The following is a 16,060-nucleotide window of genomic DNA, read 5'->3' on the forward strand; positions in this document are numbered from 1 at the left end:
TATGCTTCAGGAAGATTTGCTTGGTAGGAGTGTATAGGATGGGTTGGAGTCATAGAGGCCAGAAGTGAGGGAAGTCAGGGAGAAGCCTCAGGTGTGATTTGCTATAATAAATATGTATTATGTATGTCGAAAAAATGTAATGCTAACACCAGAGTCTAGGCCAAAGGTGAGCAGGGCAGGAAAGAAAGTTGTGATGAAGGCGAGGTGAGGAAGGAATGGGCTGGAGACACCACAGGGGCTAACACTGTAGAACCCACTAAGGAGAGACCATGTGAGGGGGAAGGCAGGGGAAGAAGAACCAAGATCTAAGCTGGGGGACAGGACAACAAGGGAGGAGCAAGAGCAGCCCTGGGAAGGGGCTAAGGATGGTGTGGCAGTTTGAAATTATTTTATGAATCCCCAAAATAGAAAGATCATGTTTGTGAACTAATCCATTCCCGCGGGTGTAAGACCCTTTCAGTTGGACTACACCAGCAAGTCATGACTCAGGTTGAGTCTCCACCCTCTTGCTGGGTCTGATAAAAATGGAGACACAGGAAAAGGGAGCCACCATATTGATCCTGCCATGTGAGAGAAGGGACTCCAGTTTTGCCCACAGCTGAGCTGCAAGAGAGAAGCCCCTGAGAGGTTCAAAGGGCTGAGGCTCTGCCATGAGCATTTTGCATATATTAACTAAACAAATTAACTAACTCTCAGCCCTGGAGGTGGGTACTATGATCATTATTCCCACTTTGCAGCTGGGGAAACTAAAGCACAGAGAGGCCAAATGACTTGCCTAATGTCACAAAAACGAGGCAAAGCTGGGCTGGAATAAAGGTGTCAGCCCCCAGAAGCCTCTTTACCAGGGAACTCAGTGCCTCTTGAGAAGGGAGCAAGACTAGAGGGTGGATCAGAGGGTAGGAGAAGAACCAGAAGAGCTAGGTAACCTGAGCCTGGGGAGCAGGAGGCATCCACACTAGCAACTCTCCAATTCACTGGGCCTCTCCAGCTCCCACCTTTAAAAGGCCCCAGCTGGCTCAGAAAACCTGCAGAGGCTGCAGGCTGGAACCAGACCGGGAAGGGTCCTCCTTCACTTTGCTCTCCAGAGGCTCCCCACCTCTTCTCCCTCAGGCATGGCATGGAGTCCTGTAGGTCCCATAGGTCTGGTCTGGGAGAGAGCAAATTTGTAAGCAAATTTGGAAACTACAGCTACAGAAGCTGGGGGACTGGAAGATTCTGTCCAAGGCTACCACTCCCAGCCTTCCAACCACCCCAGCTTGCCTGTCATTTCTCCAGCTCTTAGGGCCCCAAGACCCCGCGAGCCCGAAGAGAAATGTACTGCCTCTCTCAGCAGGGTTATGCAATGGGGAGCCAGAGAGGGGTCTGGCAATATCAGGAGACCCTCAACACTCTGACAGGATTGGGCGGGGGTATGCTCTCTTTCTGATGGAAAAGCACATCATGCATCTCAGAGACTGGCTGTGGGGACCCCTGGCCTGTCCTGGTTTAGTTTACCCTCCCCTTTCCTGGAGACCTGAAAGGCCCTAGGCAGATACTGTCAGCCATGTCCAAAGCTCATGCTCACGCTCCTGGAGGGGCACAGAAGTGAGCCTGCCCATATCCATGTGCAAAGCTCTCAGCAGTGCTGGACTGCTGACTGTTTGTGTATGACATTATATATATAATATATAAAAATTGACAGATAAATATACTATATATTACAAATACATGAAACTTGTATATATTTACTTTAATGTATTATTCTATTGTCATTTTTGATACATAAAAAATATATATGTATATTTATATACATATAAGTTGAAAATAGAATGAAATTCTCATCCTCAGGAGTAAATCACCAATTTCTGCTGGTCAGAGCCCCACAGGAGCAATTTGGCAGTAACAATAATGTTTTTCAAAACCAAATAATACGTGGAATTAATAGAGTTTACTGAGCACTTCCACCTTCACTGTTTAGCCCCAACATCCCTTGGAAATGGGTAAGGCTGGGCTCATATTTTCCATCATTCAGAGGAGGACAGCTAAGGCTCAGCCCCTGTTCTCTTAGGTCCTAGTTGGCTGAGCCGAGATTTCCCTCATTTCACTACACTTCCTTCCTCGCAGGGCATGGTCATTGCCCTCAGAAGACAGACTCCTGGAGCTGGTCCACCCTCTGGTCAGGTAACAGGGAACACCACCCCCAGCAGATGTCAGGGAGAGGCTGGGTCATCCACCGGCTTCTTTGGGGAAGAGTGACATTGAGACAAAACACCAAAGAGCAACAGAAAAGGAAGACTCAGGCATAAACAAGGCTCTCTCTGAGACCTGGTGCATGTGCTCTCTAAGCCACTTATTTCTGGAATGCTCACTCCCTTTATGGTAACAAAATTCAACAACTATAAAACAGAAGCACTGGAAGAGTTCAAAGAAGCAAGGACCCATTAAAATATATTTCTTAAGGAAGCACCTCGGAAAGAATTCATTTCTCAATCTTAAGCAAGCACTTAAGATTGGCTGTTGAGAAACCTACGTTGTGTCCTCAACTCTACAACCAGCCCATCTGGACTTTGTCAAAGCTCTGTGCTACGTGAGACTCTACACCAACCTCTGAGCACACGGATTCCTGCAGAAGCAGAGCCAATGCATCCTTTGCTCAGATGTGGGCAGTAGTTACATGATTTCTATTGTGAAAACAGAACTCAAATAAAGTTTTATGGGAATGTGGGAGACTCACAGTCTGTTTGGGGAGGGGTCTCTGGAAAGCAGCAGAATTAATGTTAGCTTATAAAATGTGGCTAAGTCTTGGGACAGGCAGATATGGATGGGACAGGCAGTCCAGGAAGACAAAGCAGTTTGAACAAACACTGGGCCCAGAGAGGACAGAGGGTCAGTTGAGGGAAGGGGGATGCAGGCAGCATCTCTGTAGGAAAACAGAATTCACTTCCTGCTTTCCAGGACCCCAAGCCAACAGGAAGAGGCAGAGAAGAGTGTTTCATATAGGTCCTTGGACTTCGTCCATCCCTCTTACTTCAGCCCAGTAACCCAAAGTCCTTGGCTGCTACTGAGCAGAACCCACGGGCTGAGAGCTGGAGCTAGAGTAGGAGTAACCACCCCAGAGAAGGGGGCCCTAATGATTCTTGCCCACTCCTCCAACAAGCACTTTTTGAGCTGCTACTCCATGTAAAATATGGTGCTGACTACTGAGAGAGAATCACAGATCTGATATGAGGTCTGCCTCAAGGGCCTTGAACCCAGCACAAATTTGTGTGTTGGGGGAGATCTTCGAGTTAACCATTTACTGAGCATCTACTATGTGCTAGGTATTGTACCTAAAGCATGACTTCATTCTGCCTTCTGTGCAGAAGGGGAATACGAGGCTGAGATGTTAAAGAACTTTATAGTCAGCGATGGTGATGTAGGCTATGGGAGGGGGGAGCTGTTCATCTCTTTGTAGATAACCTGTGCTGTATGTGCCCTGAGCTGTATGTTTGGGACAACAAGAACTGCAGCCCTGCCCTTGGTAACCATGACAACAACTCCAGTCCCGGAGAAACAATTAGCAATGCAAACTCTATAAGCTTTTCAGGAAAAGCTATTCAGGAAAAATGCAAACCAAATGTGCTAAACGCTTATCTAGAATGTATGATGTCCATCCTAAAAGCTTACCTAGGATGTGGAAGATATATGCTCATTCAAGCTTATTGAGCACAGAAACAAAGAACCATTTGGCCCTTCCTCCATATAAAAAGAACTCAAAAATCTTATTCCGGGCTCGGATTTTGCATGATAAGCTCCGAGCCTGCCAGTGGTAAATAAATCCTTTTTCCTTCCCAAAATTATTCCTGAGTCCTGGCTTTTCTATACATAAATAATTGAACCTCTCTGGACATCCACAACAATGGAGCCAGGATTCAAGCCCAGGGCTGCGGCGGCTTCCACACTTCAGCCCAAGGGGTGACCGCATAGGGCTAGTGGTGGAGCCCTGCCACGACCACTGGGTGGCCTGCACACAAGCAACTGCTAAAACTAGTCCTCGGTGGTGAAGAGAGGAGGACATTTTGGGGATGGGGGGGGGTGGGATCCTGACAAGGTTGCTACTTTTGATGGGCTATGCTGAGCTCCCTTGAGAGTGACTGAGAGAGACCCAGAATGGCCAAGCCTGCGCACTTTCACTCGCGCACAGGAGGGATCTGTGCTGGGTCTGGGATACAAAGGAGAGCAATGTGCTCCCTCCCTCAGTGAGCTCACAGCCGAAGGGGGAGGCTGACAACTACTCGGGCCACGGCAACCCAGTGCGGCAAGTGCCAGGATGTGGGAGAGATGGAGGCACACACGAGTTCCCACCTGGAGTGACTCCAGGGGGTCAGAGCCTTCTCTGACGGGGTCCATAATACTGCAGGCAGCCCCTCTGCTGGGCCCAGCCCTAGACAGGGCAGCTTCTCGCTCCTGCTGTCTGTTGATGGAAGGACAGGGCTTTATACTCAGCCCTTCCCTGCCCATCAGAGAAAGATAAGTAACTTGCTCCAGCACACACAGTGGAGCCTGAGCCTTTGTAGTTTCAAAGGCCCTGCTCTTTCCAGGGTTGCCTTCCCCTCACTCCTTAGCGCAGTGACTGCCGGTGACTCACAGGGAGAGGCCTTCACCTCTTCCTTTTGCTTTCTGGGTGGAATATTTTGGTTCCCAAGACTGGTGTGTGGGCAGAGGCAAGACCGCAGTGGCTGCCTGCCTGTGTCCTGTGTCAGGTCCTCCTGGCAGACGTGCTTCCTCACTATGCTCTGGCCAGACACCAGAGCCAACGTTCAGACAAGTGCGTCAGCGGTGACCCCCCAGGGTCAGCTCCCACTGGGCCCCCCAGGAGGCCGAGGGGCCTTAAAACCAAACCGAGGGCTAGGCCTGGGTCTGGCAGATACCTACCCGAGCTGCTGCTTCTTGCTCTCATTCCCTTCTTTTTCTTCTTTGCACCAGGGAAGGCCAGGCCCTGCCACTAGGGAAGGGAATCTTATGTCAAGGAACCTGTCATGGTGTGGGCATCCCCCAGGGCCTAGAAACGGGGCATTACCCTGCAGTGGTGCGCGTGGAGCAGGGAGGGAGGCTGGGTCCTGCCACTCAGCCAACACCTGCCTCCAGGCCACCGCCTCCTCCTCCGTGGTCTCACGCCGGGTGGGGCGACCAGGAGCCCTTATTCCTTCCTCCCTCACCAGCAGCGCTGCTGAGCTCTGCCATTCACCCGCCTGCACCGGCGCCAAAAGCGCCAGCTCCTTTCAAACCCCTAAAGAAAAGCAAAGCCTGGCGGAGGCACTGCTCAGGCCCTTTGTTGAGGTGGCCGTTCCCAGGTCTTTGATCTCTCAGGCGCGCAGGCCCCAGAACGCCCGTCGCGGGCCCCTCCCCGAGCGGCACCTGATAGCCCATGAATGCCTGCTTGTCATGCTGAGAAGTGACCGCCTCTTGGTGGTGGCGCTCGAGCTGGGGAGGAAAGGGGCGCTCGCCCAGGAGACACAATGGAGGGAGAGCTGTGTGAGGCCGGGCTTTTGTGTGGGAGAAATGGAGTGCGTGCCCCTCAGAGGGCCCTGTAATCAGCTGGGGCGGCAGCTTGGAGACTCTGGGATCTAGAAAGGTAGGACACCGACCCTCCTTTCAAGAGTCTGCCCTTTTTCTCTTTCTTTTTTTTACTTTTTCACTATTCTCCTCACCCCCATCTTCCCAACTGTCCTAGAAAAGTGACTGCTTCCGAGGGGAGGGCACATTCACACGCACACACCCACGCACACGTCCACACACGCGCGCACTGTACACACGCACACGCAGAACACACGGCACACACCATGGACACAGCACATGCACACGCATGTACGACCACATGGACACGCACATCCCCACACCCACTGGGGGCCTCCCACTCTTCTTTGCAATGTAAGCCTTGCCTATCCAAGGGGTGAGGCTTACTCCTCGCTGGCTGGCAGGGGGAGAGACTTCCCAAGAATTCCCATGTGGTCGCGGTGTCTGGGCACAATGCGGGGGGCCCTGTGGAAAAACCTGTTCTCTGGCCCTGGTGGCCTACCCTGTGTGTGACCCTGGGGACACTTCCTAATGACTGAGACTGAGGGTAACAATAGCACCCATGTGTGATGGTTAATTTTATGTGTCAGCCCAGCAAGGTTTGGGTGTACAGTTGTTTGACCAAATACTGGCCGAGCTGTTGCTGTGGACCGACTGTAGATGGGACTAGCATCTTCAATCCGCTGGCTTTAAGCAAAGGAGGTGGCCCTCGGTCACGGGCTGGGCCTCAGCTGGAAGTCTTAAGAACAAAGAACTGAGGGTTCAGAGAAAAGAAGAAAATTCTGCCTCAAGACTACCACATCATCTCTGACAGGAAGCTCCAGCCTTCCGGACCTGCCCTCTGGGTCTCTCTGACTTACCAGGCCCCAAATCACCACAGCCAATTTCTTAAAATAAATCTCCTAATAAATCTTGGGTGTCCGAGGAGTAGAAACACACACACACACACACACACGCATATGCACGTATCTCCATACCCTCCGTTCTGTTTCTCTGGAGGGTGGTGACTGATCTACCACCCCTCAGCTGGCTGTGTGAGGATGGGTGCCTGGAACGTGACAGGCAGCTGTTGAGATGACCATCCCAGCTGCCCTTGACCTCCCACTGCCACTTGGACCCTGAGAGAAAGCTCTCCCATGCACAAGGATTTTTCACACAACATGTTTTCTTATTCTTCATTTCAGCCAGTTATCTCCTACGACGGGATAAATGTTTTTGTTCCCGTTTTACTGAGGGGAAGACTGAGGCCTAGAGGGTCTTTTCTTTCTCTGTCTAGACGTAAGGGAGGGTGTTCTGGGGATCATGTTAGGTTTTTTTTTTTTGTATCCAGAGAGTTGGGGCAAGATGCCTGGCCTGGGATAAGTACTGGGCTAAGGAATAGGAAGGAAGGACGTCCTCTGTCATCCCTCCACAGAGCCACCTCTTAACAGGTGACGGGGTGGGGTGAAGGTGGAGCGAGTATGGCAGCTGGTCAATGGCAAGCAGCAAGGGCTTTGGAATCCTGGCCCCAGGAGCCACATGACTGCAATCCCCACCTGCCTGTGAGATGGGAACCCCTGTCCTCCTGCTCGGTGGCGCGGTGCTCAGTCCGTCCAGCGCGGCACCCAGGAACTGGTCTGTGTCCAGCGGCTTCTCCCGCCATCGTGCATCTTGCCCTTGTTGCTCTAGGGACTCTGAACCACTTTCGGATCCTTGAACACTCCACCCTCTTGCTCGCTGCCCTTCACCCCCATCCAAGACTCTTTCTCTGTGCCTGGGCTGGGCTCCCCTCCATTGACTCAGCTAATACATACTCCTCTTACAGGTCCCATCACAGATAGCACTTCCTCCGGGGAGCCCCCTCTGCTTTCCCAGTCAGGGTGAAGTTCCCCTGCCATGGGCTCGGTGGGCCCCCATCTGTCCCCGCATCGGAGCATTTGTACCCTGATGAGTCATTGTCTATTATTTGTCACTTCCTCTCTAGGCTGTGCACGCTAAGGGACAGGGATACGCCTGTTGAGCTTACTCCTACTCTTCACAAGGCGCCTAGAGCAGGGTCTCAATACACATTTACTGAAGTAATAATGATTTAGAAAATCAAAAGAGGATCATTTCTTTCCCTGTATCCCCTACTGAGAGAACCCCCAGAGGCAGGGATTGTCCCAAAAATAAAAGCACAGGCCTCTGCATTATAATTTGACAAGTGGGTGTACTGTGCTTACTTTAGCTTGAAAGTCAGGGGAGGATAGTCTATCTGTGAGCAAATCCCCACCGAACAAACTTCCAAACCTCCTCTTGCTCCTGGCCTTAGGACCGAACGACGGCACAGCTAACCTGCCAGCATCCTGACAGCTGCCTGGGTTCTCCTTCCCTGGCCAAACTCAGCAGAGTGGCCTGCTGAGCAGAAAGGCAGGCTGGGCTGGAGGGAGGCTGCAGCAACACGGCACCCAGCGCGGGGCTGGCGGGAGCAGGCCACCGTTTCCCTCCAGCTGCCATTTCCACGCTGGCTGGTGCTAGTGCCTGAGCGGAATGAGGCAGCGGGCAAGTGAGCGGGAAAGGGAGGAACCTGGCAGACAGCAGCCTGGGGCCAGCACCCTCTCACCGGTGGTGGCTGCGGTTAAGCTGGGGTCTCCAGAGGAAAATGAACAGGGCTGCAGCAACGGCCAGCCTGCCCTGCCTTCTGCTGTGGTGGAGAGGCCCTAGGGAGGGGCAGGCACCGCACTGGAGACTGGCTCCTTTCTGCCTTTCTTTGAAGCTGAGCTACAACTCCATTAAAGTGAGAAGAGGTTCTCACTTTAAAGTGCCACAGGTTCCAAATTCAGAGAGTCCACTTCCATCTCGGCACCTTTCTCACGGGTGCTGGCCACCCTGGTCTTGGGGTATGGTTGCCTGCCATATAGCTGACGAATATTTTCTGAGTGTCTTCTGTGTGCCAGGCACCATTCCAGCCAGTGAGACAGAACAAAGAACAAAAAGTTCCTACATTTGGGGGGCTTACATCTCAGAGGGAAATGGAGGAATGTCTTTTACGATTAGCCTTATAATACCGTTGTTGCTCCATTAGACTGTGATCTGACTGAAAGAAGAAAAAGCTCCAGTTCATCTACAGATTCTCCAGAGTACCTACTACAAAGCCTGGCACTCCCTCCTGACAACTTTGCAGCTAGCAAAAAAAATCCCCAAAGACTTTGTCCCCAAATCCAGAAGTCCCGTTCCTTGCAGCTAAGGCCCTAGCAGTGCTTACAGAAACAAAGTGGGGACAGCAGCTCAGTATCACCTGGTCACACCCACAGGGAGCCTGTGCTGGCCCCATGCCTTGCGCTGCTTTCTAAGTATGCAGGAAGTCTGTCATGGGTGGTTTTTCCACTCAAGTTGGGGAGAGAACATAGTAAAGGCACAGCTTCTGGTATCAGATACAGAAAAGTGAACCTCTAAGCACATGAAAAAGATCAAAGCCACTGATCAACAATGTTGATCAGACAAGCACAACCACAGAGGCCCAGTATTGGTCCTTGCGGAGGAACCATCTAGAACGGGGGGTTACCACGACACACAGCAGGAAACGTGAGTGATCAAAACACACCAATTTGCAGCTGACCTACATCAGAAGCAGAGGGTTTGGCACATAATAGATGCTTAGTAAAACCTAGCTAGTTTCATTATTATTTGGAAGGCTCTTGACAACTTTAGAGCCATGCCCCTTACCTGGCGTGTATGTGGGGCCTGAGAAGTCACGGTCCTCGCTGATGCCAAGGAAAGGAGAAACCACCTGCTTCACCAGCTCCTCCAGCTGCAAATAACCCTCACTTGGGCCTGTGGGCTCATGAACACTCTGGAAATGAACACCCAGAATAGACACAGGTCAGTCAAAGTTGTCCTGGCAGTCAACCCATCCTGATTACTCTCCTACTTGGTACCAAGCCATGAGGCTGGCTAGAAATAAGGAAACTGAGGCCTGGAGCCCTTGTGCCTCATCATGGGTCATGGTGACTAGAACTGTGAGGTGACTCCACAGTGGGTTTTTCCACTGGCCCTGCCAATGTGGCACGGGGGGACTGTCCCTACCCCCAGCTCGAGGGTGGTGGTCTGCTTGGTCCCAAGGCTGGTAATCCCACCCCCACTGTCACAACAATTGGCTCACACTCAGCAAGCAGGCACTGGTCCAAGTACTTCGCACGTCTTAATGTATCAAGCCTAGTATCAGCCCCCTGAGGAAGGTGCCATCCTTAGGCCCCTTCTTCAGAGAAGGAGATTAAGATCAGAGAGCTGGTCCCTTGCCCAGAAAACCACAGCTGATAAGTGGTGTTACGGATTGAATCATGATCCCTACAAAGTCATGTTCAAGTCATAACCTCCAGGCCTGAGCCTGTGAACCCATTTGCGAACAGAAGCTTCGTAGATATTAGTTAAGGTGAGACCATACTGCATCAGGGTGAACCCTAATCCAGTATGACCGGAGTCCTTATAAGCAGAGGAAATTTGGATGCCGTCAGGAGTGGGAGACAGATGGGGAGAGCGACGGCCATGTGACAGAGGCAGAGATTGAGTTATGGATTGCTGGCAAGCCACCACCAGAACACTACAGATTTCAGAGGAAGCACGGTCCTGCTGACACTGTGAGATAATACATTCCTGTGGCTTCAGCCCACCAGTCTGTGGTGCTTTGTTATAGCAGCCCTGGCAAACTAAGACAAGTGCAAACCCTGGACTGTACTCAGTTATCTGGCTCCAAGCCCATCTTACTGCCACTTGTTAAAAAGCTAAAAAAGAAAGGGGAAAAGAATATAGAAAAGTAAAAGAAAGGCAGAGCTTTTCTGGAACCAGGCATACTTTTAGCACCAAGATGAAGAACCAGCTCAACATTTCAGCATGATGGGAGTCCTCCATGCTTAGCCCTGAATAAATATCAATGGGAACAAATCACCACAAGAGTCCAAACCGAAAAGGAGCCAGGAGCCAATGTTTTCTGGAAAGCCAGAAGACTCCAGGGGAATTAAAATTCTTGCTGGAAAGTCCGTGGTGCCATGCTTTCATGTGGAGGGGCTGTGGGGAAGCAGTACCGAGACAGGAGCCCAAGCAGAAATGAAGCAAAGTTCCAAGGGGGCTAGTCTCAGCTGGGGCCGAGGGTCATTTAAGGCTGCCTGGCCCTGGAAGGCTATGCTGCAGGGAAGGCGTGATGGGTTTGCATGGCCCCTCTGCTCCAACGTCCACTCAGCTTGGGCTGAAGCATTAGAAAAGTTAGCACTGGAAAGCAAGGGAGAAAGCAAGCGAGGTGCTCCTCGTGGGAAGATACACACATCTGCCCAGACCAGAAGCAAGTCCTCAGGGCAGTAGAAGGAAAGGGGAGCCTTAGTCCTGCTCCCCAAGAACTACACCAGGCCTCAAACGCTGAGCGGTTTCAGCCACAAAACCGCCTTGATGGGTTTCAAGGCCCAGGAGGACATTTGTTGGTTTGTTTCAGTTTTTTTTCTGGCTTTGATATTTCTCGTCTGGCTTCTCCCCTCAAGCCTTTTCCTTGGAAAGCTTCGTAAGTGCTGAACATAAAGGGATGACAGAGAAAGGAGAAAAAGCAAAGGCAGGAAGAAGATGGAGAATGAATGCAGGATTTGGAGCTAGACGGTTTTCCTGAGAACCTGACTTGCACACAGCCGTCCAGGAAGGTGGTGCTCTCAGCCCTCGTCCTGCTACATAAGTTGCAGAGCCTAGTGCAGAGGAAAAATGTAGGATCCCTTGTTGAAAAATTATTAAGACTTTCAAGACTGTGATAGGAGAGACTTAAGCCAAGTGCAGGGTCCTTCTGAGTGTGGGGCTCTACGCGATGGCATAGGTCTCACCCGGCAGGGCTCCCTGGTCCCCAACCTGTCGCACAGTCTTCACATTGCTCAAAAGCCCTGGTTCAACCTCTTCCCGGGACAGCCTGAGGACCGGAGCACACGGCCCCCAGAAGGAGGGCTTGAGCCCCTGCGTGTTTAGGAATGGACAGTTGGTGCATGGGTGTTTTGTGAGAACCATGGAAAAAGGGGGCAATGAAGGCCTGAGAAATGGTTTTTTTCTCTGTATTAGAGTCAGGCAGGGAGAAACCAGGCCAGATGTTGTGGCACTGTGGAAAGTGGTAGGATCTGGGGAGAGAATGGAGCAATTTTAACTCCCGGGGCCACTTTTCTCACAGGAAGAATGACCCTGGAGCAGTGTAACCCAGAAGTCTCCAGTCAGCCTCAGAGGGAAGGGGCCACCCCTGCTGCTCCAGAGAATGAATTTGCCTGGGTAATAGACCCATATTCATCCCTGTTGCACCCCAAGCTCCCACAGTGAGAAAGAACATGCACCAGGAGAACATATTCCCAAGAGGCCTTCAGGGAAATAAGGCTACAAAAGATCCCATGTGAAGGAGGGACCATCTGAGCAGCTTACAGAGCATTTCAAAGTACACTGCAAGACTGTAGGAGGGAAGGAGCCTCGTATCAAGTAGTGGAAGGTAGAACAAGAGCTGAGGAATCAGCGACAAGTTCCACTCTGCTACAAACTAGTGTGTGACCTTGACCTGGGTAGCCAACTTCTCTGAACGTCCACCACATCTACTTCTCTGAACAACCGCCTCATCTGTGAAATGGGTAGGACTGCTTTCTTGCCCACTTCCCAGAAGTTCACCACGACCGTGGAGCACCATGGAGTTTATCTGACTGTTCTTCCCACTGCCCAGGAAAAACTGTGTGATGCTCACCAGGATGGGATTTGAGGGGACAGCCCTAGCTTTTACTAGCTGGGTGTTGTCATTCTGTGAACAACTGTTTATTTAATACTTTCTGTGCTGGGCGCTGAGAGCACCCTAGTGAGGTGAAATGCCAGGATCTGCCTTGATTTGGAGGGTGCTGGTGGGAAGAAAGCATTCAGAGCTCAAGGAACAGCGAGGACAAAGACCCCGCTGGAGCGAGTAGGAAAGAGGGAGATGGGTAGGAGGGGCCAGAGGCCAGGGTGCAGCTTTGGGCTGTTTTCATTAGATCAGTGGGGAACATTGAAGAGTCTGCAGCTGCCCTGTGGTGAGCAAATTGGGATTGGAGTAGTGGCCAAAGCAAGGAAGGAAGATTCTCTGTGTAAGTAGGGGTTTAGGGGCCCATGATAGATTTCTTCTAGGGTTGTTGAGAGGATTAAAAGGAAATAATGTATGTTCAAGTACCTGGCATAAGACCTGCATGTGGTAGATGCTTCTCATTCCCAGACACCCACCTTCCTGCTCCACCATCAGCAGGACACAGAATTCTACCACTGGCAGAATGTATCAATTTTCCTTCCAAACCACAACAACTAAAAACAAACAAACAAATGAATTACCTCTCATCTCCAAAATATTATAAATGGATGGGTGGAAGCTTCAACCTTCATTTCCTAACCCATTTCCAAAAAGCCCATGTTCCAGACTCCTTTTCAGGATTCAAGCTCTAATTTACTCTTCTCAGATGCCAGTTGCACACATGCTTTCCCATGCTCCTCCTTCTCCTTCCATTCCATAAAAATACTTGACATGGCACTCCAGCCATTGACATGCACCCTCATCCTACTGGGCCACTGTTCCTCCTTCCCAATCTCTTCCTAGAACACAGGAAAGGAGGAGAATGCTCAGGATGAGGGGACAGCTTAGGGTACCAGAAGAGGACAGCAGCTGGTGGAGGCCAGGACTGACCTCCTCCCTGCTGACGTTCCATCCCTGTTGCAAAGAGCCACCAGCCGCTTCAAGGATGAAACCACATGCCCCAGGGGAGGTTTCAGGCTGATGCTGCAGCATCTGAACTTGTTACAGCTGAGGGTAGAGTTGGGTGACGCTTAGTAGCCCACCTTAGAGGGGTTCTGCCTAGCCCACATCCCTGGTCTTGGAGAACTATGCCTCCACCCATAGGTGTGAGCAATGGAAAAGGAAGAGACTAAGGCCTGAGCAATGACTGGGCAAAGGGGAGTGTAGCCCAAGCTAAGCCAATCAAAGTCTTTTTCTCGGGGAGGAAGTACAGTATTCATGGTTCTGCATCCTGTTACTACTTATGGGCTAAGGGACCTTGGGTAAGTAAACCACCTAGGTTTCAGTTTCCGCATCTGTAAAATGAGAATAACAATAATGCCCACCTCATAAGGTCATCATTTGGATTATTTAATTAACAAGAAACACACCAAAGACCTTGACCCAAGCCTGGTACCAACAACCAGTAAATGTTAGCTCACATTCCTATTGTTAGTTTAGAATTGGCATTGCGAGACAATGAGCAAGCCTCTGGGAAGCCTCTTAGTGGTAAAGATATAAACACATGAGTTGTGGGATGCCACGTTTGCTCATGTGCAAACCAAAGCACTGAACACATGTCTGCAGAGAGGGAGAGACCAAGACCAACAGAGACCAGGCAAGGCCAGGAAAGGCGGCGTCAGTGAGAATCGGTACACAGATAGACACAGAGAAAAGGAGAACCGCTGGTGGCTTTGCTGTCCGGCGTGGCCTCGTTTCTGCTTGTGGTCCCCATGAAGTCCATCTATCCTGACAACCTTACGTGGGCTCCTGGCTGGCTTAAGCTAGGCCAAAGGGGGTTTTTTGTAGCTCCCTGACACAACCAGAGAGGAGAGAAGGGTGTCCACATCTTGAAGACAGGACCACGTTTCATTCACTCCCCACTGTGATCCCAGCACCAAGTGCCACTCCAGAGACCTAGAGGGTGTTCAGGGAATGTTCATCAAATGAACAAACGAAAGAATTCCCAGTGCCCGGCCATTTGGTGCCCTCCCTCTCTGGCTTTGGGACCACGTCTCCACCAGGGCCTCACCTGCAGGATGAGGAGCATTTGGACAATGGACGAGGGCAGCTTAGACTGGGCCAGCAGCAGCAAGTCGCCCAGCTTCACTTTCAGCAGGACCAGGTCTCGGAAGCCCAGCAGGGAGATCTGGCGGATGGTCAGCTCCTGGCCCTGGGGAGGGAAGAGGCGGGAGAACCTGGAGGTGAGCACTTACTGGACCCATCACCAACCACATGGAGTTCAGGACAACAAATGTTTACAGAGCATCCAGGGCAGGATCAGATGACACCCCTGCAAAGCCCAGAGGGACTGTCAAGAGCTCAGTCCCGTCCTCTAGGAATTAAAGCTTAACTCTTGGGAGTTAAATATAAGGCTTGATTTGACTTGCCTAAATGACCAAAAGATGATACAGAACACACATAAGAGGGGCCATGATGTCCTAAGTACAATGAGTGGTCAGGAAGGAGGATGAGAGGAAGGTGAGGAGAACGAGGGAAAAGGTGGACACCAGCGCCCCACATTCAAGGCCACTTCTTCATTTTTAATTGAGCACTTGGCATATGCCAGGCAAAGAAGGAAAACAGTGGATCCATTAGGCGATTCTGGTACACTGCCTTCTTTACCTGGTCACTCTGACCAACCCACAAGATGAAGGTGCCAGGTAGAAACCATTCTGGGTTTTGAACAGAAATTCTTTAGCACTAGAAAAGCATTTCATTGTGATCTGAGAAGACCGACAAACCATTTTCCCCAGCTGCCTTCCTGGACATCAGATGCTATCACACGACAACTTGGCATGAATCTGCTGCATTGGCCCACAGCTGACATCACCCAGGCAGTGCTGCTGTGGGAAATCCCCGCTAATGACTAATTTATTCACTAATAGGGTACAGAGTCTGGCAAGGAGTATGTGTTCAAAAAATACTGTTGTTGAATCAAATGCACTTGTACAATCAAATGCATTTGTACATTTTAATGTAGCTTTATCATTTTTCCTTTGTTACAGATGTAACATACTCACTTATTACAAACATAAATATTGTAGTCTACTGTAATCTGGCATCTGAGATAACCATAACCACACCTTAAGAGTTTTGTACATACTTCTCCAGATATTTTTCTTCCTACAGCATTGTTTTAAAAATTTACAAATGGAGATAACAGTTTATTGGGTATTTTAAATAAGTTATCTTATTTAATCACAAGACACTTTTACCTGGTTTTATTTTTTTGGTATCCCTGAGAAGTTGGGTAGTTAGTATTAATATTAGCTCTGTTTGATAGATGGGGACACTGAGGCACAGGGACAGAGTAGGCCTGGGCATCTGTTACCCAGCTCATGCCCAGAATTCTTTGGTACTATACGATGCTAGGAGACAATAGGGCATGTCCAATTTTTGTTCACAACCCTCCAATGAAGTGAATAGAACATTTGATTTAAACTATAGACGAAAGGCTGAGAAAGGGGAAAGAGGTCTGCAGCAGGCAAACGTATAGAAACTATTGCACAGCAATTGCGGTGGAAAGAGGAGACTGCAAGTTAAAAAGACAAATCCTGAGATTTGAATCTCTGGACTGACAATATGACAGCCAGGCCCTAAGCCTCAACAGACTTCAGCTCCTACACTCTGATTTATTGGACTTACCCCACTCAGTCAACATGGAGTTGAAGAAGGTCAACCACCACACCATGGAGCATAGAGTGCCTACAACTGAAAGCAGGAGGATTGCATCCAGTATCCATGTGGAATCTAAGCCCCCTCTTGACATAGATGTGG

The 16,060-nt window shown here is 50.3% G+C and overlaps 1 protein-coding gene across 12 annotated transcripts in view; it reads right to left on the reverse strand.

Annotated features, from left to right (window-relative positions):
* Positions 1-16,060, reverse strand: part of PRR5L (proline rich 5 like) — a 190,504-nt gene that overhangs the window by 14,242 nt on the left and 160,202 nt on the right. For 7 of the 12 annotated variants that reach the window (XR_009187588.1, XM_071218095.1, XM_058305560.2 and 4 more), the window contains 2 exons: positions 14,313-14,453; positions 9,220-9,346 (listed from right to left, as the gene is read on the reverse strand). Coding sequence is in view for 11 of the 12 variants with exons in the window: in XM_071218095.1 (XP_071074196.1) it covers positions 9,220-9,346; positions 14,313-14,453 (268 nt within the window). In the remaining variant the exon portion in view is untranslated. Of the gene's footprint in view, positions 1-4,893; positions 4,964-9,219; positions 9,347-14,312; positions 14,454-16,060 lie in introns of all 12 variants that reach the window. The other 5 variants (XM_058305563.1, XM_071218096.1, XM_058305562.2 and 2 more) reach the window with 2 other exon arrangements.

Source organism: Dasypus novemcinctus, chromosome 10 (genome assembly GCF_030445035.2).
Source record: "Dasypus novemcinctus isolate mDasNov1 chromosome 10, mDasNov1.1.hap2, whole genome shotgun sequence".
In the NCBI taxonomy this organism is placed as follows: domain Eukaryota; kingdom Metazoa; phylum Chordata; class Mammalia; order Cingulata; family Dasypodidae; genus Dasypus; species Dasypus novemcinctus.